The sequence below is a fragment of the Rhinolophus hipposideros genome (assembly GCF_964194185.1).
Source record: "Rhinolophus hipposideros genome assembly, chromosome: 26".
Classification (NCBI taxonomy): domain Eukaryota; kingdom Metazoa; phylum Chordata; class Mammalia; order Chiroptera; family Rhinolophidae; genus Rhinolophus; species Rhinolophus hipposideros.
The window spans coordinates 13,070,941-13,096,752 of NC_138072.1; the positions used below are offsets into that span (position 1 = coordinate 13,070,941).

General features: G+C 37.2%; 1 protein-coding gene across 9 annotated transcripts in view; it reads right to left on the bottom strand.

The window, feature by feature from the left end:
- The window catches only part of NVL (nuclear VCP like), a 70,376-nt gene that overhangs the window by 35,108 nt on the left and 9,456 nt on the right, over positions 1 to 25,812 (bottom strand). For 8 of the 9 annotated variants that reach the window (XM_081039080.1, XM_081039085.1, XM_081039081.1 and 5 more), the window contains 12 exons: positions 25,473 to 25,530; positions 24,446 to 24,718; positions 21,983 to 22,115; positions 21,687 to 21,763; positions 21,057 to 21,191; positions 19,318 to 19,419; positions 16,437 to 16,554; positions 13,150 to 13,294; positions 10,831 to 11,095; positions 9,144 to 9,362; positions 7,713 to 7,817; positions 1,965 to 2,027 (listed from right to left, as the gene is read on the bottom strand). In XM_081039080.1, the coding sequence (XP_080895206.1) occupies positions 1,965 to 2,027; positions 7,713 to 7,817; positions 9,144 to 9,362; positions 10,831 to 11,095; positions 13,150 to 13,294; positions 16,437 to 16,554; positions 19,318 to 19,419; positions 21,057 to 21,191; positions 21,687 to 21,763; positions 21,983 to 22,115; positions 24,446 to 24,718; positions 25,473 to 25,530 (1,693 nt within the window). Of the gene's footprint in view, positions 1 to 1,964; positions 2,028 to 7,712; positions 7,818 to 9,143; positions 9,363 to 10,830; positions 11,096 to 13,149; positions 13,295 to 16,436; positions 16,555 to 19,317; positions 19,420 to 21,056; positions 21,192 to 21,686; positions 21,764 to 21,982; positions 22,116 to 24,445; positions 24,719 to 25,472; positions 25,531 to 25,812 lie in introns of those variants that run through there. The other variant, XM_081039088.1, reaches the window with a different exon arrangement.

A 25,812-nucleotide genomic window follows, 5' to 3' on the forward strand; every position in this document is an offset into this window, starting at 1 on the left:
TGAACCAAAATATTCAGTAGACATTTTAGAAAGAAAAGATACCAGTGGGTTGGGAGAGAAAGTTTCAAAACACAGATGGCAGAGAACAATCAATATAGCTGGCAAAGGGACTCGGGATATAGCAAACCAAAACGACGACGTCAAAGGAAATTTAGTTTAGGGGAAGGGAAACCTAGTGCAAAAGGACAGATTAAAATCAGTTAATCTTAACAAAGGCAGCAGCAATTAAAAATAGGCAAAGAAAAGAAAAACCCACTATCTTGGCCTTTAAGAAATATTTCAATAAGGATCCTATACTTATATCTTTAATTCCTTATTCGCCATTCAGTTTTCAATCATAACCTGGCCTTTGCAAACACAATTACTGAAAGAATTCTCCCTAAAGTCACTAATGACCTTCTAATTGCCAAATCCCAAATCCTACCATCAATTTCTTTTGCACTGTTTGGTTACATTGACAGGTTGGAGAAATGATCTTCCCTGGGCATTCAGGCTTAGAAAGTCTTGGGCGTCACTGCCTTCTGACCAATCACTCCTTTGCCAGCTTGTCCCTCCTTGCCCAGGAATTGTTGGTGTCTTCTAAGGTTCTGTCCGAAGCTCTTATGTAACATATTCACCTTGGCAGACCCCACCCATTCCCAAGGATTTAGGTATGTTTAGATATTACTGACTCCCGAATCTCTTCAGAGCTTCAGACCCCCATTTCCTACTGCCTGCTGGATATCTCCTAATAACTCTGAATCGAAAACGTCCAGGGCAAACTCATTTTCTAATCCCAACATCGCTTCCTCGTTAGATCACCTAATCTCTCTGAGTCATTCTGGACTGGGACCTCTCCCTACATCTACCCCTAAAAAACAAATCAGAGCACCATGAGATAAAATTTCATAGTCATCAGATTGGCAAACATTAACAACCAGACAGCACGAGTGCTGGTGAGGATGTGGAACAATGAGAACTCGCACTCACTGCTCATGAAAGTGGCACAACCACTTTGGAGCAATAGTTGGCAATACTCAATGGTTTTGAAAGCGCACATACTATAAAATATAGCAATTCTACATCTGAGTATATACTGTAGGGGGAAAATATCTCACAAATATGTGCATATACAAATGTACATCAGAAAAAAACTGATTTTCAAGTGTGATTATATTTGTTCAATGGAATACCACACAGAAAATTAATGACCTAGAGGTAAACATATCAACAAAAATAAGAACGCATGCCATTTATACAAAGTGTTTCTTTGTTTTTGCTTTACTGTTTATAAAAAGAATTCCAAACATGTAACAGAAGACATAATAGCATACTGAACCCCAAATATAGCCATCACCCAGCTTCAATTATTATCAACTCAATTCAATTCATGACCACCTAGCTTCATCTATACCCTATCTACTTTTCTTTTTCCTTCTTATTTTGAAGGAAATCCCAAAAATTTTGTGAATATATGTGAATACTTCACTATCTCTGAAAGATAATGATTTGAACATAACTATATCATTGTCACACTTAAACATTTTCTTAATTTCAAATATCCACTAAGTTCAAATTTCCAATTGTGTCAAAAACATACTTTTGAAACATGCATAATACTTTATGTTGTTTAGGATAACTACATATATAGTAAACGTAGGAAGAAGTGCACGGATTTAATGAACATAGATTTAATATGTAAAGCGCTTGACAAGCACATGGCACAGAATAAATACTTTAAAATGTTAATTATTTTCCAGTTCGCAGGTGAGAAAACTGAGGCCCAGAAGTTACCAGACTTAATTAGAAAAGCACTTACACACACTAAGTACAGCAGAGTAAAGCTCCATCTTTTCACGCCTACAGTGGTGATCTCACCAAAATTCTACAATTGTTTCAAAGATGTGAGGAAACTTTACTCTGTAATTTGAATGAGCATTAATTACCTTTCCTAATCTAAACTAATTGTTAATGCATCAACTTACCATATTTAGTAATTCGGGGCCCTTGACAGATATAAAATTTAGGCCAGATTCATTTGCAACAGCCTAGTAAGAGGAAACAAAAAGACACAAATAAGACAAATATACAATAAAATAATAACAATAATTTGTGATAATGCAGGGACTTTTTGTAGTTTATACTCTATTTCCCCTACTTTTATAGCTGCTGCTTTATTATTAGGAGAGGAGACAAATGGGAAAAAGAGAAATAAGAAGAAAATCAAAGGAAGTAAATGTTAATCTAAAACACTCTTAAGAATTACTAAGACTACATTTGTAATGACATGGATGGACCTAGAGAGTATTATGCTAAGTGAAATAAGTCAGATGGAGAAAGACAAATACCATATGATCTCACTTATATGGAGAATCTAAAGAACAGAATAAACGAACAAACAAAATAGAAATAGACTCAGAGATACAGGGGAAAAAAACAACTGAGGGTTGCTAGATGGGAGGGGGTGGGGATGGGAGAGAAGGTAAAGGGATTAGAAAGTACAAATTAGTAGTCACAACATAGCCATGGGGATATGAAAGACAGCTTGGGGAATATAATCAATAATGTAAACATTTTATAGGGAGTCAGATGGGCACTTATTAGGGAGACCACTTCATAGACTGTGTAGGTATCTGACCACTGTGCTGCACACCTGAAGCTGAAGCTATCTACATACATATGAATACATATATATTCACACACACACACAGGATATGGAGTACAGCACAGGCAACAGAGTTAATTGAATTCTAACACCTACATACGATGTCAGAGGGGTAGCAGATTGGGGGAGGGGAGTTATTACTTTGTGAGGGGTATAAATGTCTAACTATTACATTGTTTTGTACACCTGAAACTAGTATTTTAAAAAAAGAATTACTAAGACTAAAAATCTGATGGAAATGACATGAAATCTTTATGTAAATGTTGTATACATGTGTAGTCCTAGCTTGGAATTCTAGTGAAGCATCATAATCTCTGTATCAAGAAATGCCCAATGAAGGCAACCATTCCCTCATTCATAAACCATAATTTAAAAATATTAGCTTTAGTCTTTACCAAGGGTCAGGTATTAACCGATTATTTTTAATCAAGATTAAACGGCACGGTTCAAAGCCAAAGAGAATAACAAAGGAGAAACGCATAGTTATCTGTGTAGCAGAATCCAAGATTTATCATCGGAATGCAGAGATGAAACCTGAACATAATGTCCCAGAACTGCAAACTGACCAGGGAAGAGTTCTCTCCTTTTCTCAGAACCTCGTATCTGAGCTCCAGATCTACAGTCAACAGACGTCTCAGCATCTCCACTTGGCTCTTACAGGTATATTTCAAATCCATCGATTTCAAAGCAGGACTCCTGAATCTCTCCCAACCCCCTCCAAACCCACACCCCAAACTCCTTTCCTCCCCATCACAGTAAGTTTCCAAGCCAAAGTCTTGGTGTGTCCCTTGATCCCTTGTCTTGTCACATCATCCAATCCACTGGCAAATCCTGTTAGCTCTAATGCTAAAATATACGAGTATGTGGGTCTCACACTTTCTATTTCTCATTCCACCCCCTCATCCAGACCACTGTCACCTCTTGCCTAGACATGCAAAAACAAAAAACAAATAAAACCTCCAAAACCTTAACCAGTTTCCTTTCACACTTGCTTCCTACCCATCCACCTTCACACAGCAGTCGGAGGACTCTTCTAAAAGTATAAATCAGATCGTATCATTTTACTAGGTTTCTCATTTATCTTCAAGTACAATTAGGAATATTTACCATGGTTCACAAGTCTGTATTTTGGGACATGACAGTTTCTCTTTGGTCCAGCCATTGGCTCTTTCTCTGGTTCTCGAACTCACCAAGCCCTTTCCTACCCACTTCAGAGATTTTGCAACTGCTATTCCCTCTGTCTGGAAAACTCTTCCCTTCATTTCCTGCCTTTTCGTGTGGCTAGCTAGTCCTTCAGGACTGTTAAATATCACCACCTCTTGAACACCGTGTCTGCGATAGCCACCTCCCAATCAATGAAACAATATGTTTATTTCCTTCATAACTTAACTGAAGCTGCAATTTTGTTTTTCTTTGTTCACTGTCTGCCTCTTCCAAACAGAAAACAAACTCCATTAGCGTAGGTATCTTGTTCCTTCGTTTATCCCTAGTACCTGAAACAATTTCTGGCAAAGAGTAAGTAAGCAGCTCTATACACACCTGCTGAAAGCGTGAATACATGCACGCTCTGCCATGCTAACGTGGCTCAATGCGTGGATCACCCCATCTCTCGATCTCTGTCTTTCCGGCTGCCAATCTCACAACTTTCCTACCTCTCACTCATCACCATTAAGTACAGGAGAGTCAGGATATACATCTAGTGAAGTCTGACTCAACCCCATTAGGTTTTCATCCCTTTGCCAGGTAACTAAGACTGAACCCATTAAAACCTCCAACAGCCCGAAATTGTTGGAAATCTTTGGCTTCTAAGTGAAATACAATGAACATAATTTAATGTGTCCTGGATACCATCATGAATCTTGTACTCACTGTCAGGCACTGTCTGCTTCCATACTATATAGTAGTTCCAGACAACTAAATGGTTTTCACTGTTCTTCTCCGATTCCTTATTAGCCACTATTTTCAGTGTGTTGGAGTGTGTTGGCTCCAGTCATCACATGCCTTTACTTTATGCTATTTATATACTTTGTGCTGGTGTTTGGAAAATTTTTATTATTTTAGTATTATGAGTAAACAGAACAACCAAGATCAGCCAAAATCTTAATTTTATATCCAATTCTAGGTTGCCAGATTCTGACCGGTAAGTGGTTCCATGACTTTACGACAGTAAATTTGCTTCTGCCATTCAAGGTCATTTTCTATTATTTCTAGATTCTTGGGTAATGTAGTCATGCACCTTTTGGAGAATGTGATGAAAAATATATATATACACATATCACCTAGGCTAAAGGATTCAGTAAGCTGTGAAGTCCATCATGGAGTCCTAGGTAAGATTCCCTGCTCCAATGGTCACATCCCAGAAACATGACTGAACAGAGAGATGCCACATTATTGGCAATTTGGGGGGGGAGAGGGAGAGAAGAGGAAAAATGTGATCTATGTTTTAACATTATCTATGTATTTGAAATTATCCAAACTATGGCCTTTCTACTGTGAACAGACTAAGCAATGGCAGATGTAACTAATTAAACAAACACTGTAAGACACCCAGAGAGGGGACGACATCCACCTGGTGAGTTCATATATAAGCACGCAGGGCCCTCTTTTCTGGCCACGTTTTTCTAAAATTGTTATGAAACAGTATAGACCAATGACTGTGGTGCTCTCCTCTTCCTCCTTTGTTTTTACTGCAATGCCTTGTAAGAGTACTGGAAGCATTAAGCAAGGGCATGTAGTAATATAATAAATTTTTTTTTAATTTACATATTATATAGATATATACACACACGTATATGTACATGAACAAATGTCAATGTGGATATTTGATATTTACTGAGAAGTCACAAAAAATTGGCTGCTGTGATACTATTAAAAATGTTATTAATTTTATTTACAAGTATTTCAAATTTTAAAAGCTGATAAAAATTACATAAATTATAGATGGAATATTATAAGACATTAAAAATGACAGCTAATATAACTTACTGATAGGGAGGACAGTTCTAATAAACATGACTCCAAAGAGAAAAAAAAAAAATCAGACTCAGAAATTTGCCCACATAAATGTACAAACAGATAATTCAAAAATAAATAGCCAATAAAGGTATATTTTTAAAAGCCCACCATTAATTTTTAAAATGCAACTTAAAAACTGTAAGACGCCACTCCTTTTATCATCCTGCAATGACTCTGAAGCCCCCAAGGTACTGTTACCTCATCCCTAGGCTAGGATGTTTTACACACCCACATTTCTTTTCTATCTCTGAATCTCCTATTATGTGGGGGTCTCTGATTCTCTCATGTATGCAGGTTCCCATACACATGTATACATTAAATTTGGATGTTTTCTCCTGCTAAGAAACAAAAACCAAAAAACTGTTAAGATGCCAGTTTTACTTATCAGATTACCAAATACTAAAACCAATGATGGCTATTTTTAATTTAGGGTGTGGGGAAATGGATACTCATTATCCTATTGATAAAAGTGGAAACTGGTACAAAGTTTTTGAAAAGAACTTTGGTAATAGATCAAAAACTTAAAAAACATACATTCCCTTGACTGAAAAATAATTTAGGAATGCTTTCTAATAAAATTATCAGTCAAGGTACAAAAATGTAAGTACAGAATTGATTAATGCAGTGTTATTTTAACAGGGGATCATTTCCACAAATCACAGAAAATCTTTATGGTGGAATACTATGCAGGCATTAAAAATATTGATGTATTTCTATATCACTGACATGGGAAGATGCTCAAGAAATATTGCTATGTGAGAAAAGCATGTTTAAAAACCCTTATATTTATAAAAATACGTGTAAAAGTTACATGTATCTTGATATGTACAGAAAAACATTTGGAAGGATTATAACAAAACGAAACAGTGGTTAGTAGTAGGTAGTAGTGAGAGGATTATAAATAATGCCTTTGCCTTCTGTTTATATTTTCTATTGTGAAAACACAATTTAAATAACAATTGTAAGGAACATAAAGAAAAATAAGTTATAAATAATAACTACACCAAAACAAGAAACAAGGCCAGCTACAAGCTATAACTTAAATAACACTCATTAAAAGATAGAATATAATAGAAATTATGATAATTGCAATGTTAAAAAAAAAAAAATCAATGGAGTTAAAGATTATTTTCTTTTCCAGATTTTCAATGATGTTCCTTTTGTAATTAATATAAAAGTGGGGGACAGAAGAACGAAATAGATATCTTTTCAAAGAGGACATCAAAATGGCCAACAGACATATGAAAAGATGCTCAACATCCCTAATTATCACCAAAGTGAAAATCCAAACCACAGTGAGGTTATCACCTCATACCTGTTAGAAAGGCTAGCATCAAGACAAGAGACAACACATGCTAGTGAGGACGTGATAAAAAGGGAACCTTACATTGTTGGTGAGAAAGTAAATTAGTCCAACCACTGTGGCAAACAATATAGAGGTTCCTCAAAAAATTAAAATGAAATATATTTACCGTATGATCCAGCAATCCCACTTCTAAGTATATACCCAAAGGGAAAGAAAAGAGCATTTCGAGGATATGTGCACTCCTATGTTTATCGCAGAATTATTCCCAATAACCAACATATGGAAACAACCCAAACGCCCATCAATGGATGAGCGGACAAAAAGAGATGTGCTACATATAGACAATGAAATGCTATTCAGACCCACAACAGGATGATATCCCTCCATTTGTGACAATAGGGATGACCCTTGAAACATTATGCTCAGTGAGGTAAGTCAAAGACAGACAAGTATTATAAGCCATCACTTATATGTGGAACCTAAAAAAGTTAAACCTGTAAAAAAGAAAAGAATAAAATGGTGGTTACCAGGGGTGGGGTGGGGGTGGCGGGGCATGGAGGAATAAAAAAAAAAAAATCAATAAATAAAATAAAAGTGGGAAATTTTTCCTGAAGAAAATTGTCAGTCTTGCTAAAATGAACTTCGAGTAGAAATGATACAAAATTATCTCAGTGTACTATTCAAAGTCAAATTCATATGATCCTACCTGATAGACATAAAATACATGCAGTTGAATTTACACCATACCTTTGCCAGCAGAGTTTTCCCACAGCCAGGAGGACCAGCCAGGAGGACTCCAGCTGGAGTCACCAATCCAAGAGCTTGGAACTGATCTGGATTACGTACTGGTGCCTGGAAAATACAATTCCAATAGTGACCCGTTACAAATGTCCTCTTACACTGCATGTTCAGATTATCTCCAGATGCGTATTTTCAGCACTGATCATGGGGACCAAAGATAGGAACAGTGCCTGGTGCCAAGTGCTTATCTCTGCTCCAGGCATGAGATATGTGGTGATAAACAAAAAAGTCCCTGCTCCTGAAGAATTCATACTTAAATCTAAGTTCTGAAAACATTTTGAACATAAAGATACAATATTTCAACCTTTCAAAAACACGATTTTTTAAAGAAAATTATCTAAATTTCTAGGTTATAAAAGTTTTAGCAGGGCTGGCCCCGTGGCTCAGGCAGTTAGAGCTCCATGCTCCTAACTCCGAAGGCTGCTGGTTCGATTCCCACATGGGCCAGTAGGCTCTCAACCACAAGGCTGCCTGTTCAACTCCTGGAGTCCTGCAATGGATGGTGGGCAGCGCCCCCTGCAACTAAGATTGAACACGGCACCTTGAGCTAAGCTACCTCCCGGATGGCTCAGTTGGTTGGAGCGTGTCCTCTCAACCACAAGGTTGCCAGCTCAATTCCTCGAGTCCCTCAAGGGATGGTGGGCTGTGCCCCCTGCAACTAGCAAGGGCAACTGGACCTGGAGCTGAGCTGCGCCCTCCACAACTAAGACTGAAAGGACAACAACTTGACTTGGATGGCGCCCTCCACAACTAGGAAAGGACAACAACTTGACTTGAGGAAAAAAAAAAACAGTCCTGGAAGTACACACTGTTCCCCAATAAAGTCCTGTCCTCCTTCCCCAATAAAATCTTTAAAAAAAAAAGAAAAGAAGAAAAGTTTTAGTCAATGTCTTCCTTGAAGAAACCAGAAGCAGCAGCACTCTGCATAGTCAAAAGCCAGAGCTAGCTGTTCACTGTAACATCAGTGTTAAGTTCTTTTTCATTAGTTACATGCCTCTAAGTACATCATACTTCATTAATGAACCATAAAACAATCATTAGTAGGAGTACATAAGAATTAATTCAAAGTTTCATGGACATTAAAACTGCTTTGACCCCTACAGGCATGATCGAGTTCAGACAGTATTTCTCATACAATTTGGTCTTGGTTGAAACATAAACTTTCTTTTTTTTTTTAAACTTACTGCCATAGAATCCAAGACCAAACAAAAGAATAAGTCTAAAACAGGTCTCAGAAGAATGCAACAGCATTGTTGGGGGCTTAATAATAATACAACAGAACATATGGAAGAAAACATACAGTCATGTCAATTTAGACACACAACCTAGTACACACGCATTTACCCATCACACGTGCCAAAGGCATTTAGCACCTACCAATATTGCCATAGTGAGCTCCTCTCTAATATCCTCCAGGGCACCAACATCTGCCCAGGTCACATTAGGGACGGTGACAAAGCCTTCCCTTTTGGCGGAGGGTTGGACTGAGGATAGAGCAACAATGAAATCATTCAGTTCAATGTACAGCCCTCGCAGCTGCTCCTCTGAGAGAGGATCTTGGTTTCTTAGCAACTTCAGCAGACTTTGCAATTCATCCTTCAAGAAAGCAAGGGAAAAACGATATACCACAGAGTTTGCTGAAAAGTTACATTTTGGACTTTTAAAAATTATTACTGCAATATTTCTGTAAGCTATAGCGAACTTCTATTTATTTCTTCTCAGGAACTTCTGCGTACTTTAATAATTTTCTCTATTGACAATAACAGGTTTCTTTTATCCTAAATGGATCATTTGATTTGGTCAAGGTACACTGACCATGCTCAAACACTGAAGAATGCTTTTTGTAACCTATACTACGGCTCGGCACTGCAAACATAAGCAGTTGGCAAATGTTCATTTCAACAATCATGTATGCCCTTCTTTCATTATAAATACTCAAGAAGCAGCAGGATTTTGATGAAATTAAAACACAGTTACTTTGGTGGCAGCATAACTTCATAAAGTTCCCTGCTAGCATATCAACTAAACAGAAAGCAGGCAAGTTTCCTAGCACTATTGAAATATGAACTTCAAAGGCGGATTTCTTGCTTAGTGAAGAATAAGGACAGGTGTAAAAAGTAACTGAATAACTGAATTTATAAAATCTGAACTTCCATGCAGTATTATAAAAGGAACAAGTTTATTATTATTTTTAACAGCTATGATTGTGGTTCCAAACGAGTAAGGAAGAAACAAATGATGTGAGAACAGAAGACCTGGATTCAAGTCCCTGATCTGGAAAGTAGAGGCCTTGTGGCCTCGCGCAAGTCACCATCTCTTCAGCTTAGTTTCTTTGATTATAAAATGAGGACGGTCATGACATTTACTTGACAAAGTTATATGGATCCAATTATATAACACATAGAAGCCCCTTGTGCAAGTTTTCAAATGCTATAAAAATGTCATTTTGAGTTTTCAAGACTCACAAAACCCAGAATTTGAACACCAATCTTGGATTAATAAACTTCCCTTTCCCTCCCGGGACTGCCCTCCACAGCCATCTGCAGCTGGGACAATGATCTGGTTGTTAGCAGACTCCCCTAGTCTACAAACCCAAAAGGTAACGAGGAAATACAAGTAAATGCCCCAAGCTCTAACAGGAGTTGGCAAACTTTTTCCATAAAGGAATACAGAACAAACACTATAGGCTTTGAGGGCCATACGTCTCTGCTGTAAGGACTCCTGTGTGAATTTCGCTGTGAAAGGTGAAAGCAGAAAAAAGACAGTATGTAAATAAATGAGCACAGCGGTGCTCCAATATAACTTTCATTTACAAAAACAGGTGGTAGGTGGATGGGTCATTGTATGCCAACCTCAGCTCTAGAATTTCACAATCATTATTTTACCACGAATTTATTCAGGATACACTGGGGAAAAAAATAAAACATTTACTTTTGAGATTACAGATATTCTGAGTGTATCTGTAAAGATAAAATGCCAATAAAACCGAAAATCATAAACCTCAGCTATCTCGACGCTTGCATGTAAAACAAACTAAGAACATTTAAAGGACAGTGTAAGGTACCCTCATAGAAAGCCCCTGTGTTTTAGAAGTGGGCTCCGCTCCACTCCTTTCTTCCTGGCCTCCTCCAGATGGCAAGCCTTCAGCCTCAGCATCCTTTCCCTGCTGCTCCTGGAGCTTCATTAAGACCCTATGGACGGCACACATGGCTGCCTCTCGGCAGAGCGCCATCAGATCAGCACCAACAAAGCCTGGCGTTAGGTGCGCTAAGTGACGGAAAGGAAAACTTCCAGGAAGTTTCAGTTTTCTGCACAAAGTTTGAAGTATTCTGTTGAAAAGACAGGGAAAAAAATTCAGATTCCTAACCTACTAGTAAAAACAAGTCATCAAATATATGTAAGTACTTGCTCTTTGCCATTGGTATTAAAATGCGGACAGTATAAGATCAAAGAGTTCCTTCATTCAATATATGCTGAATCACTATTACATATCTCATTTTATTCCATTAAGGAGTATGGCAAATATCTGCTTTGTTAAGAACTATATTAAACGCTGTGAGGAATAAAAAAGTAGATTTAAAAGAAAATATTCTGCCTTTAAGAATTTTACAGTATTACAGAGTATATAAGATAAATGATTTATGAGGATATAAGGTAGGTTCTAGAGTAGAGTTTAGAGTAGATTAAATGGACATCTACCAGAAATAAAAGCCTCCAAACTCAAGAAAAAGGCTCCAAACTCAAATAAACTCATTACAAATCGTTAGGTTGACATACACTAATATCCAATTTTATTTTAGAACAGTTACTTCTTCAATAAATGGTATGACAGTCACACAGAAGTATTTAGGGCTACAGTGTCATCATGTCGTCAATTATTTTTCAAATGGCTTGGCAAAAAAAGTATACACACAAACATATGTACGTTTTTACACAGTGAGTGAAAATAGACATCGCAAAATGTGAACAAGTGGTAAATTTAGCTGAAGGGCATAAAGATAATTATTATACTATTCTGTCAACTTTTTTGTAGGCTTGAATTTTTTAAAAATATAATCATCTACAGAAGCCCTTTAAGGACTTTGTTGGTGATGGAATACTGGATAGATGGAGAAAGGATTTTTATCTAGTAGGGCTGACGGGCTCCCCTATGCCTTTCTCTACCATTATGTTTGGCACTTCTTCAAAAACCGGTCTAGATAAAGGACACAAGCCTTATTTCTGTTTTACTGTGTTGTAAGCATTTTGAAAGCAAGGACTTATAATTCTTTATAGTCATCATATTAGCTGTCAGTGATATATACACATACTATATGCTTAATAAATGTTTGCTAAACAAATGCAAACATTTTCAATGTTAATCTTCAATGTTAATATTATTTTGCTGCAGGTATAAACATATTATTAAACAAACTTGAATGTTGCATAACTGTTTAAAGAATATATATGTGGAAAGAACTGCAATTAACACACATATAGATGACTATGATCCCAACAGTTAAAGAAGTAATTGACAAATCAAAAGCTGAAGCCACATTAAGTGCTGGGACGAAGGAAGGATGACATGTTCCTTCTAACGCTTTCTCCTACCCACAGTGCCTTCTGATAACTTTTATTTCCTACATTTATGAAGTCTCCTGTTCTCGATCTCTTCCCTTCTTCACTGTCCCCTGACTATTTCCTTTCACTACATACTACTTTTCCTAAAAGCTGCTGGTGGTGACTATGTATGCCAATTATAGTGTCATTAACTCAGGCCAAAAACCATTATAAATATAGTACATCAGAACATTTCGTTACTAGAATCTACTCCACTGCCTGAAAAGTGCCACCTGAGTATTTTTGGTTATTGACATATTAATGGATGTTTCTTTCCTTTGTTGACATTCACCCCAATTACTAGGAAAGACTGGTCCTATAGCAAATACAGATTTCAACTCTCAGGCTATCGTTTCATTACTTTTGGTCTTAGGCAGATTAGTGCCACAGGTTAAAGTACAGTACTCAGATTTGATGTACCTGTGGATCAGTGAGCTCTATTCCATATTCTAGACACTGTCCCTAAGCTGATCAGCCAATTAAAAAACACAAGCTATTATTAACAGGGCCTGAAAATGAGCATAGATACGGAAGTCCATTATCACCATTGAAAAACACAGCCTGAAACTATTGATGAATAAATTATCTTCTTAAGCATTAATTTAATGTGGGCTTTTTTCCTTTCCAAATCAATTTCACTGGCAAACATACAGCCCCCCCATTCTCCCCTCAAAACAAAGAAAGAGAAGAAGAAAAGGCTACATGGTGGTTCTTAGCCCTCCTTTTCAAAGCCTTCAGTTCAGAGAACACAGTGGTACACCAACTCTCTTCTGTAAGAGCATACCTTTCCCTGGATGCTTCATCTGGGATACCGAGGCATATTTCCCGGTCGAACCTTCCTGCACGTCTCAAAGCAGGGTCTAACGAGTCTGGTCGGTTAGTAGCTCCAATGACTAGGACCCGAGCCGTAGCAGCCACATTATTCAAATCTAGTAAGAACCAGACACAGGGTGAGTGGTCAACAGAACAGTTTGCACTGGGGACAGTAATTCTTACACGAGTGATTTAGGTGGTTAGAGAGGAAGTATGACACGTTGTCACAGCAATATGTAGAGAAAACTGACATTTACTAAATGTCTAGTATGCGAGGAGACATGAGGAAGATAATACAAACTATTCTCAAAGAGCTCGCAATCTATTGAGACACACGTAAGACAAATTTTGTGAAGCCTAATAATAGGTATAAACATGGCCCCACAGCAATATAAGAAAGAGTTCGTGGAGGAGGTAACATGCCGGCCTTGAAGGAGAGGATACAACATTACAATCACTGGGTAATGAAATTCTACATGGGAGGAACAACATGAATGAAAGCACAAAGGTACAAACACATGTGGCATGTTTAGACATGGTGAACAGTCCAACAGGAATCTGGGCAAGACAGAGGAGTACGTGTCTCAAAATGACTCATGGCATTAATTTGAGACGGGGCGGGGGCATACAATATAGTCTTCAGTTGCTCTGGCTTCATCTAGAGACAGAATGCAGGGCCTAAAGTGTGTATTTCCTAAGTATTATTTCTCTTAACTGAACCAGGCTGCCCAGCAGGGAGTCAGAGGCCACACTCCCTCACAGGTAGTAAGAAGATAGTACGATGCTAATTAGGTACTTTAACAGCTGAGGCATGAGGAGTTCAGAGAATGTTCTTTAACCAACAGGAAGCCATGAAAGGTTTTTTCTGATAAGATTTGTGGTTTAGAAAGATAATTCTAATCATAAGTTTGAACAGGGTAAAGGGAAATAAAAGGGAAAAGCGTTTGTCATGATTTGTCAAGAGAGATGAATGCAATAAGGCAGGAACATAGTAAATTCAAAGGAAAAGCCCAACTTAAGTACACTGCTGTAGATGGAATCAAAAGCACTGAGCAAATGCTTCCACGTGAAGGGTCTGGGAGAAGGCGAGACCACAATGACTTAGTGTGGATGACGAGGAGGGAGGTGACCACAGGAAGGCAGGTTCAACAGAGGCAGGAAGGACTCAAAGGGAAGGTGAGCTTAGCTTTGGACAGAGTGTGAGGCATCTGTGGGATGGTCACATGACAGGCAGTTTGGAACATGGATTTGAAGCTTATCAGAAACCAAGGTGAGAGACGTAATTTGAGAGTTTTTCAATGAAGAACTGAATTGGGGATGGCTGGGAAACGGGTAAAAGGCACGAAGAAAATCAAGTGTGAAACCCTACGGAGTACCTTTGTTTAGAGATGGGTAAAGGAGGCAGGTAGGAAAGGAAATTGGTAAGGAGCTGTCAGAGAACCAGGAGGACAGAAAGAGAACAGTGTCACTCAAGCCAAGTGTGCGAACAATGACAACGGCACGGGGATCAAAAGTACCAAATGCTCTCAACCACCACCACTGCTGATGAACACTTAGTGGGCGCTGACTGTGTGCCAGGGCTGCTGTAGGTGCCAGTCATTACCTCATGAACCCTCATGACATCTCGAAGAGGTTAAGTTTTTACAGGAGGAAACTAAAGGACAGAGGTTGAGAGGGGTGAGGGCTCAAAGCAAGCCAAAAGATGCAGCACACGAGTGATCCGCAATGACTTTTCTATGATTACAGGCACACCTGGTCACTTCCGGACCACCGCAATAGAACAAATCACGAACTTTCTGGTTTCCCAGTGCATACAAATTATGTTTACACTATACCGTGGTTTATTAAGTGGGCAATGGCATTACATCTAATAACACCAAGGTACATACCTTAACTCAAAAATACTGTATTGCTAAAAAGTGCTAACCATCAGCTGAGGCTCCAGCAAGTCGTAGGAGTTTTGCTGGTAGAGGGTCTTGCCTCAATGCTGATGAGAATGCAGTATCTCAAAGCGCAATAAAGCGAGGTGCAGTCAAACAAGGTACGCCTGTAGCTCCAGTAAAATGGTAGAGGCAGATATACAATTACGGGGGTGGGAATAAGAACAAAATGGAAACAGAAACATGTTCTTAGTTAATGGTTAACATGGTATTCTTTTGATAAATTTTGGATTGAAAAGAAGACAGCCATAAGGTGGTAGGTTTGAGATTGGAAAGCTTTTTAATACTTTTTGAAAAGTGAGTAAAAGGAATCAGCTAAGGAAGAGACTCCCATTGTGATAGGAGATCACTGAACAAAGCAAAAGTAGCTTTGCAGGAACCGAGTTGACACCTCATAATTTAGGTAGCGTCATGAGCTACAAACTTGCATTCACATGGAGATCTTATGCTGAATTCTCCTTGCACTAATGCTGGCGCACACCTGAAGCTGTTCTATTGTTGATTCATGTACGTTTTAACTTCCATAGCTAAAAGAATGACCAAGGGTAAGGATCTGCTTCCTTTGTTAGTTCATGCTGCTCAGACACTCCAGTCTTAGCAATAGATAAGCTATGAGCATATCAAGGCTTAGTAACAGAATTCAACAAAAGCAATCATGAAAATCTGTTAAATCTCTAACAATAATAAAAAAAAACCTTCCACAGGAAATCAACAGCAACTGAAGTGCCATTTCAAATGCTATTTTTTTTCCCTTCTTTGTTCTAAATGAAGTCATATGAATGATTAAAAATCAGACGTAAGCTAGGATTGGCCAACCACTAAGGCCAGTAACTTCAAGATAAACCCCAATCTATTTCTCCCTCTTCTCGAGTATGATTTGATCATATTAAATTGAAGTTACATTAACTAAAAGTTTGAATTTCAGAATATTATCAAAGAAACGAAGTTTTATTTCTTTCTACACAGTAAAAGAAATTAGTTAACGTGTTTCTGGGATGACAGCTTAAATACAGAAAGCATTTGTGGGTAGCTTATTAAATATATAAGACATACTGTGTATGGTGCAATCCTAATATTGTAAAAAGCAAAACAATATGTTAGTGTATTTATATATGTGTGTAAACGCATTAAAAATCACTACAGGACATACTTCAGAAACTTAAATTAATGGTGTCATCTTTTATGAAAAGAAAAAGGTTTGTTTTTTACTCTGAAGTTTATTCTATTTGAATGCTTTATATCTTCACATATTACTTACACTATTAAATGCAAAGACACAATGTATTATCTTAAAGCTAATTCATTATTTTAAACTGACCATCCATGCAGGTTAGGAGCTGGGCTACAATTCTTCGTTCCATATCTTTTGAAGCAACTTCTCTTTTGGGAGTTATAGCATCAATTTCATCAATAAAAAGGATACAGGGTGAATTTGACTAGAAATAAGAATATCACAGAGACAATTATAAATATATTCTCTATATTGCAGCATAGTTAAGTATATACATTTTTTAAAATCTTAGAGAATTATTTTACTTAAGAGAAGCAAGATGCTTTAAAGAGACTACATATAGGATAACACACTTATAGTCTCATCAAATCCATGTTTTGTGATGATAAATCTACTGAAATTCTTTTGTAAATTAGGCATATTTACTATGCTATGAAATATAAACAAGTTTATAAATTCTAAATTAGAAAACCTAAGCTTACCACAAATGTTATATGAGCATTCCTACCAACATAAAAATATCCAAGCTTTCTCTAGAATCTACTATAAGAGGAATTTGAGAAGCACCAGGGACTTTGTTTTTATTCTTTTATTGTGGTAAAATACACATAAAATTTATTATTTTAACCATTTCAAGTGTACAGCTTAGAGGCATTAAATACGTCCACGCTGTCGTGCAACCATCACCACTATCCATCTCCAGAACTTTTTCATCATTCCATGCTGAAACTACAGAGGCTTATTTTGAAGACTACACTGAACAAGGAAGGATGGCAAAGGGCCTATGTATCAGTGTGGCTTATGATCACCTGTCGGCTTTTTTACAACATAAACTGGATTGAGTTAAAATAGAATAAGTTAAGATATAAGCATCAACTACCTAGCGTAGTCAAACTCATAGAGGCCGAAGGAACGATGGTTGCCAGGGGCTGGAGGGAGGGGGAAATGGGGAGTTTCAGTTTGGGAAGATGCAAAGAGATCTGGAGATGGAGGAGGTTGATGGTTACACAATGAGTGTATTTAATGCCACATAACTGTACACTTTAAAATGTTTGAAATGGCCAATTAAAGTTAAACATATTTTACTATAATAAAAATAGATAAGGATCAGTAAAATGAAAATGTTAAATAAAAATATCTAGATGTACAATATAAAGCACAGCTCATTCTTAGTTATTCTTTGGTTAACGGTAACATTGATTTGATAAAGCCAGACTGTCAGCCTGGTTGACTCAAAACCCACGGGGACCACCTGCAATTTAATGGGAAAGCGATGTGGCCCATCACTAACTGGCTCGCTCCCCAATCGCCCTGCCCCATGACAATGTTCCCAGAGGAGCATCTATGACTGGCAGATACATTACCCAGTTACAACAGAGAAAATCTACAGAGACCAAAGGTCTCTAAAAGCAAGCACAATAGTGTTTAACAATGACCTGGAAAACTGAATGAGAAAAAGAGAAAGAAAAGAGTAAGTGATAATCATCAGAACTTAGACTAAAGAAAGCACACAGTTTTCAACAGAAAACCCATTTGCTTTGATTGGACTTTTCTGTCCTCTGATGCACATACTTTAGTGCACCCACTTTCATTAGGGAACAGGGGGTCTGGGAAAGAGGGGCATGAGACCATACATATATTGAGCATCTACTGTCAGACATCTCACCAGCTCAGTGTGGATGAGAGAGAGATGTCAACACAGAACTGTAACCTAAAGATGCTATTTGTCTCTTTCATCTTCTTTTATCATTATGCTTACCATAAACATAAACTTTACTACTCACTTACCAGCTCATTTTGGAAAAGGGGTTAACACCTGAAAGAGTAGCTTCGCTTTGCCCAGTACCCTCCCCACCCTTTCTCTGTATCTTCCTTGTATTGTCCACACCTTTTTCAATGTCAGTCTACACATCAAACCCAGTAGACGGCTTCTATATTCTTGCTATTTTAAAGATTATTTCCTCAATTACTGCTAAAATAATTTCTCTTCTAATATCTTATCAGCTTCTAGCAGTTGCACTGGCTATTTTCACCAGCCCCTCTATATTCTGGGTACAAATAATGACATGAAATGAAACTTTCCACCATTTTCAGTTTTAACCATTATGACCTAGTGACTGCTCAAGTACGTACAATGTGTGCACAGCTAACACTTACCGGGCTTTTGCTGTGTGCTAGACACTACGTTGTAAATTTTAGAAGAACCCTTTCATTTAATACTTTCAACAATCCCGAGATTTCAGTAGTATTATTAACCTGGTTTACTAGTAAGGAAACTAGGGGTTAGAGTAGTTTAATCTCTTGTCCATATTCCACAATTAGTGCGAGGTGGCAGAAGGATTTGAACCTATGCTTCTAACTTGAAAGTACAGACATTTAACCTTTACACTATATTGAAGATAAAACTTTAATTGGACACAAATGTCATCTTCCTCAGAAGTTCTTAAACATGCAAATTCTAATAACATGAATTATAATTAGGATAACATTCAACCTGTGATTTCTCTGGTGACGGAATTTTCTTTTCACAGCTTTAATTGTGCAAATAGAGAACTTTATCCTGGCATTTGTACGGTTGATTTTACAATGTGATAATCCTAATGTTAAAATTTTCACACTGCTTACAAGTTGTTTGGTCAAATCTAAGTTGTGGAAAGTAAAAGTGAAAGAAATTATCACAAGGATAATCTATTTTCAACATATGACTACTGGGTATGACAACCTAGAACTTCTCAACGATTATATTTATGTTTGGTTTCAGATTAAACAGATGATTTTACCCAACACTCTATATCAGTGAATCTACTTTAAATATTTAGCTGTCACGGGGAGAAAACTATACCACATTTACAAAAGAATGGCCAGTGAATGGGTTAACAAATACGAGCATTAGAGCAAACAGGCTCTTCACTATAACCCTATCCACACAGTGTGACAACCTGACATCATCAGTCATTAGCAGACTCACCATGGCTTGTTCAAACAGTTCTCTCAGCTTCTGTTCAGATTCTCCAGATACTCCAGATACAATTTCTGTAGCAGCTACTTTCAGAATTGGAAGGTCAAGTTCCTATACACAAATATATAAAAGAATGACCAAATATTCAAATTATAACTTCCCTACTTTTTCCCTTATTCAATCCCTTTAAATTTCCTGAAGAATGTCATCTTTTTGTATTGGTCCAATGAAAAACATTATTTAAAAATCTATGGTTTTACTCAAACACGTTGCCTAGATACCTTCTGTTTTTACTTTACAGATGTCACTGTAAAAGATACTAAAACTCTCATTATCTCTTCTGAATAAAGGATCTTGAATCTCAAGAAATATGTTTCCCCCTACTTAGAGCTGAGCCAAAACAATTTTACCTGTTATTTATCTGCTGGAGAGGAAATAGCAGGGGTTGTGACACAGTTGTCTCCCTCACATTCTATTAGAATTTCTCCACCTCTGAACCCAGATTAAGTAGCCAGTTACTAATCAGAGGCAGGATCTTTAAGCAAAGGAGGAGAAACTACTGCTGTCCCACCCATCTAGATGGTAACAAGCCTGCCTAAATCTTACTCATTCTTCTGGCCATCTTGAAATTTCATTTCCGCAACCATATTTTTTTTTTGACCCCCTACCCCCAACTTTTAACTTGGGTATCCCAACAACCACACAGCATTTTTGCACTTCTTCTGTCTCCCACTTGTTACAATTGTAACTATGGAGACATTTATTTGCATAAATGACTGTTTAATGTCTGTCTCTCATATTAGAATGGAAAACTCCTTAAAGATAAAAACTGGGTTTGTTGTACTTATCACTGTATTTTGATGTCTGGCACATAGCAGTCACATAATAGATTTATTCAACAAATGAATAAATGAAGCAAATCCATCAAGTTCTCCTATAAGAATGATTTTCTTTCACAGAGCACTAATCTGTTAGTGATCAGTATAGAATGCTGTTCTCAAATTAAAGTTACTTGGACATTTTGCATTTTACTACCCAATACAGTTTCTGAAAAATCTGATGGGAGTAAATAAGTAAATAAGATTGCTGATTTTTTTATTTTGCCAATTAAGTACCTATTATCACCATTTTAGAAAGGATATTTTAACACTAAAATGTATAAAAACATGACTATGAATGAAAATTTTTAATAAATTTAGCTCTATGAAAAACAGTACAATCCTTAATTGTCTTACTTCACTACACTGGAGAACCACTGGCTTAAAGGGAAAGAGAAGTAACTAAAATATAAACTACATGTTAAAAAAATGGTTGTTTACAGCTATATGATTTTGCTTCCCACTCAACCCATGCCATATAAATAACTGGATACATTAAAAAAAATAGCATCTGACAAACAGCGGCATGTAAAAGGTAAAAAAATGAAGGCTCAGTTCTCTTGAAAATATCCAAGTCTAATTCAAGCTGACCAGAGAAAAAATACCGTGTTTCCCCCCAAATAGCTGGACCATCAGCTCTAATGCGTCTTTTGAAGCAAAAATTAATATAAGACCTGGTATTACGTTATATCATATTATATATTATATCAGGTCTTATATTAAAATAAGATTGCGTCTTATATTAATTTTTGCTCCCAAAGACGCATTAGAGCTGATGGTCTGGCTAGGTCTTATTTTGAGGGAAACACAGTAAAAACAAACAAATAACAACAAAAATAACAAAAACAACTAAGTGTCAGCAAACCTCACCCCAGCAATTGCATGTGCAAGTAATGTCTTCCCACAGCCTGGTGGTCCATGAAGAAGAACCCCACGAGGGGGTATGACGCCCAGGTGCTGGTACACCTCGGGGTGACGCATGTGTACAAGCATCTTGCAGACTTCCTAGCAGGGAATAAAGAGCAAAGATGTCTTTCCAGGCCCAAGAGAGAAAGAACAATGTGGAATGAAATGTCCTATTCTTTGGAGCAGCAAAATACAGGCTTTCAACTTACACCTGACTTTGAATCCTACTGTGTGACTTCAGCAATAACTGATCTGAGCTTCCCTTTCCTAAGTGGTAATAATATCTACCTTGCAGATATAATGAAAAGCAACTAGCATGGTAACTGGAATAGACACTAAGAATTACCACTTTTAAATAATATTACTTATAAAGCATGAGTTTTATGTACACTATAATTAAAGTGGTGACAACGACAAAGATATTATGCTTCTTTTATCCCTCAGTACCCTGAAAGGGTACAAGTCGGGTTTGCCTTTCTCACCATCCCAGTCCCCTTTTCTATACCCAGTTCCTATTAGAAACAGAGATAGGCTTGGTTTGCATAACTGATTAGCAATATACCCACTGGAGGTGAAATTCTGAATTTGAATAACCTTTAATGTTGTATCATTGCCTCCGACATCTTCAAACTTCACACTGGAGATCTGGAATTCTAGCCCCCTGGCTTTAGCTGGTAAACAAAAAAGTAGGTGAAAAGATTAGTGATTCAGTATAACTCAGAATTATATTTAATAATCCTTGTAAAATGTAAACAAAGATCCAGAAGATACCGAAATATTTCCCAATAAATGTCTCTGCACACAGAAGGTCCCCCAAGCAGACAGCTTGGAAAAGCAACCCCTCTCTCGAAGTAAACACAGCCTCCACCACCCTCAAACCTGCATCTCACCTTTTTCTTGCAGCACAGCTTCTATTTCTCCATCCACTTCCTGCAGATCTTCTTTCTTCCTTTTGTTTCTTTTGCTCTTTAAACTGCCTTTCCTTTTTCTATTACTCTCCAGAAGAGAAGACTCCTTTGAATCCTAGAAATTTAAATGTGCCATGCTTGAAATTATAATGCCAATTTTCTTAAAGATGGGCATTAGAAAATCCCTTCTTGCCCTAGCACTTTCACCTGGTAGTTATTCCCAACCTCTTTGCTCAAGGATGTCCTTCTTTCCCATAGTCTTAGAGCTCAGTTTATATGTCCCAACATTTGAAAACTTCCTTTCCAGATTCTTCTGGTTAGAATTAACCTCTTCCTCACATCCGTAGAACACTGAATTTGCAACTGTATTACAGCTTACCATAGTCTGCCTTGATTTGAGGGATTCATCTGTCTATGTCACTCTTTCTGAATCGTGAGCTTCTGGAGTCAGGACATTAACATCCATCTTTTATTTCTCACTGAGCCTTTCACATAGTTGGTGCTCATCTGATGTCTGGTGAATCACTAAATTAAATATGACCACAGAGCTGCTTTGACAGCCATAAAAATGCACAACTCAACCTAAGATTCAAGCTCTTTTCTTGACCTTGCCAACCATAATAATATTCTTTATTCTTTAACTAATATTCTTTAAAGGATGGAAGATGATTAAAGAAAAAAAGATATGGAAAAGGACCATTAATAATTCAAGAGGGGAAAGGTTTTGCCAATCAAAAGGCTTAGTTCTTGGAAACCACTTAAAGCAGCATTGTCCAAGAGAAATATAATGTGAGCCACATATGTAACTTTATATATTCTAATAGCCTCATCTACAAAACGAAAAAAGTGAAATTAATTTAATCTATTTAACCAAATATAATCAAAGCATTATCATTTCCCTAGTCAGTATATAAAAAATTATTGAGATGTTTTATATTGTTTTTTGTAGTAAGTCTTCAAAGACTGATGTATACTTTATGCTCATAGCACATTTCAATTCGGACACTCAATTTTCATGGGAAATACGTGATTTGTACTTTGCTTTCATAATATGCACAGCTGAAAAAGTAGATTCACTTAATCAAGTTGTTCCAAACATACTTAGAAATTTTCTAACAACTGAACTATTCGTTTCTAAATTTAAAATTCAGGTCCTCATTTGCACTAGCCACATTTCCAGTGCTCAACAGCCACATGTGGCTCACTAGCACTTACCACACTGGACAGTGAGCCCTGGAGCAAAAACAGCTACTTTCTTGTGGGACAGATTACTTTAAATCTCCTCTCATTCTGCCAGGCATTACAAAGAATCAGTTAAGAATGATGCCCAATGTGTTCACTTTGTGATTCAAGCTTCATTTTTCTCTATGTATAGTATATTTCAATTTAAAAAGGTTAAAAATATAGAGTGTCTACTTATTTTACACATTCTCATAATGCATCCGTTTATGTAGGACCCCTTAAGGTATTATCCTAGATGATAAGAAACATCGCTGTTTTAGCAGCTCTCTTCCCTTCTTCCTACAACTATCAACGTCCTTAATACATCCATCCCCCCAAGTAGTAATTCTTTAACTCTCACTAGTAAATGCACCTCAGAAAGTTCATTTGGCACTCATTCAACAAATTGACTACTACATGCTAGATGTATTTTAGCCAGGGACACATTATTAAACAAAACAAAGTCCCCACTCTCCTGGAATGGACATTCTAGTGGAGACAAAGAAAAAAAACCCAACTGAACAATTACACAGTAAGTCAGGTGGTTTTATGTGCTTTAAAAACAGAAAAAGCAGTGTTAGGAAACAGCATCCAATGATGTGTTGTTTTACATGTCAGGAAAGTCCTCTCTGCCAAGATTACAGTGAAAAGAGATGTGAAGAATGATGGAGGGAACCACAGGAATCTGGGGAGTGCTCCAGACAGAATCACTAGTGTAAATGGCCCAAGCGAGAGGGTGTTTAGTGTGTTCTGGAAACAGCAAGAGGCCACTGTGGCTGAAGCAAAGCTCAGAGGGTGAGGTGGAGGGTAGTATATGAGACTAAAGAAGCAGCAGGGCAGCCAGATCACACAGGACTTTACTGGCACCTGCAAGATCTTTGGTTTTAGGTGGAATGAAGCCACTGCAGGGTTTTTATTGTAACATGAGAATGACAATGGTCTGACTTAACTTGTACAAAGGTATCTATGTGTGAAGAATAAACTAGAGGAATAAGGATGGAAGCACACTCCAGCTGAAAGGTTATTTCAATAGTTAAGTGAGGAAGAGTAGAGGCAGAGACTAGGATGGAAATGATGGTGGCAGTGGGAAGTGATCAAATTTTACATGTATTTCCAAGTTCTTATGTCATCTACATAACACAAGAATCTGCTTGATATTACACTCAATGAAAAGGCTATAATGTACTCTAATTACATGGTGCTAAAATTTCACTACAAAAATACCTCTATCTCAGATATTGGCTTCTTATGATTACTTTTCTCATCCGATAGGTCCAAGAGAAAATTGTCTTTCTTTCCACCTGGAGTTTTGTCAATAAACCATCCTCCTTCAGAACCTCTGGCAGGGGTCTTCAAAGCAATGGAGCCTGTTTGGGAAGTTATCGGTGGTACTGAAATGGTGGTTTCTCTTTGCTCCATCTCTGGGGTACTTGAAACAGAATCAGGATTTCCTTTCCGATATAAGGAGAGCAGGGAAGTGTTCATTTGATTTGCTGCCTGGCAGAAACATGATTTTAGCATAAATTATTCAATAGGTACTCATGAAAGTTTGATTACCTATATTAATAAGTTTTCTACATTTCATTTTCAACAACTTCTCTCATAACACTTACAGTCAGAAAATACAGGTGTTCCAATAAGATGATTCACATTTACTATCCAAAAAGTTGTACCACATTAATGCACCAATTCATAATTGGCAATTAAATAAAACCAATTAAGAATGGCCGCTTTTTAAGGATACAACAGAAGCAAGTATGAAAATGAGTAGGTAGTCAATGAGTCACGACTTACCCATCAATTTAAAACTGGATCACATATAACTGAGTATCAACATGACTTTGTTAATCAATTCAAAAACTGAATTACCAATGAGGAAAACAAGAGTAAGTTACAAATAATTTGATATACTATTCCCATACTTCCCTTTAACCCAAGCCTGTTTATTGGCAATGCCAGCTCTTTGACAGAAAATATATCCTTTTCTCCTTTTACTATTAATTCCCCTTTCAATTCATGTCTGTCTTTATTTCAGGCAATGCTTTCCCCTTTTTCCCTGAATAGGCTACAAACAAAGTTACTGGAAGGATGGCTAACCCAAGACTTCGTCAGCACTGTACACAGGAAGTTTGCAATTATTTATTGATGAAGACATTCAAAGTCTCTTATTCTATTCCACATTATGTTTTTCTAAGGGTTCATAATCACTTAAAAAAAAATCAGAGTGGGTTCATTTAAATGACTAGCTTACCTGTGGATCTGGGTATTCTTCCATTTCTGAATCATCATCTGAATAGCTTTCAGTATACCTCAGTAAAAAGAGGAAAAGAAACATTTTAAAGGCTTTTCTCCCACATCCTAAAAAAATTACTACCCAAAACAAGAAAATATACTGAGGCAGAATATTATGGTTGCTTAGAGTTCAGGTTTTGGAATCGGAGAAATCTGGATTCAAAATCCAGCTTACTAGCTTTTATTTAACCCATGAGCCTCAGCTCCCGTATCTAAAATGGAGATAATAAATAATGTGTATCTCAGTGGATTATTAGAGAACAAAATGGGAGCTTGCAAAGTTGTTAGTACATAGTAAA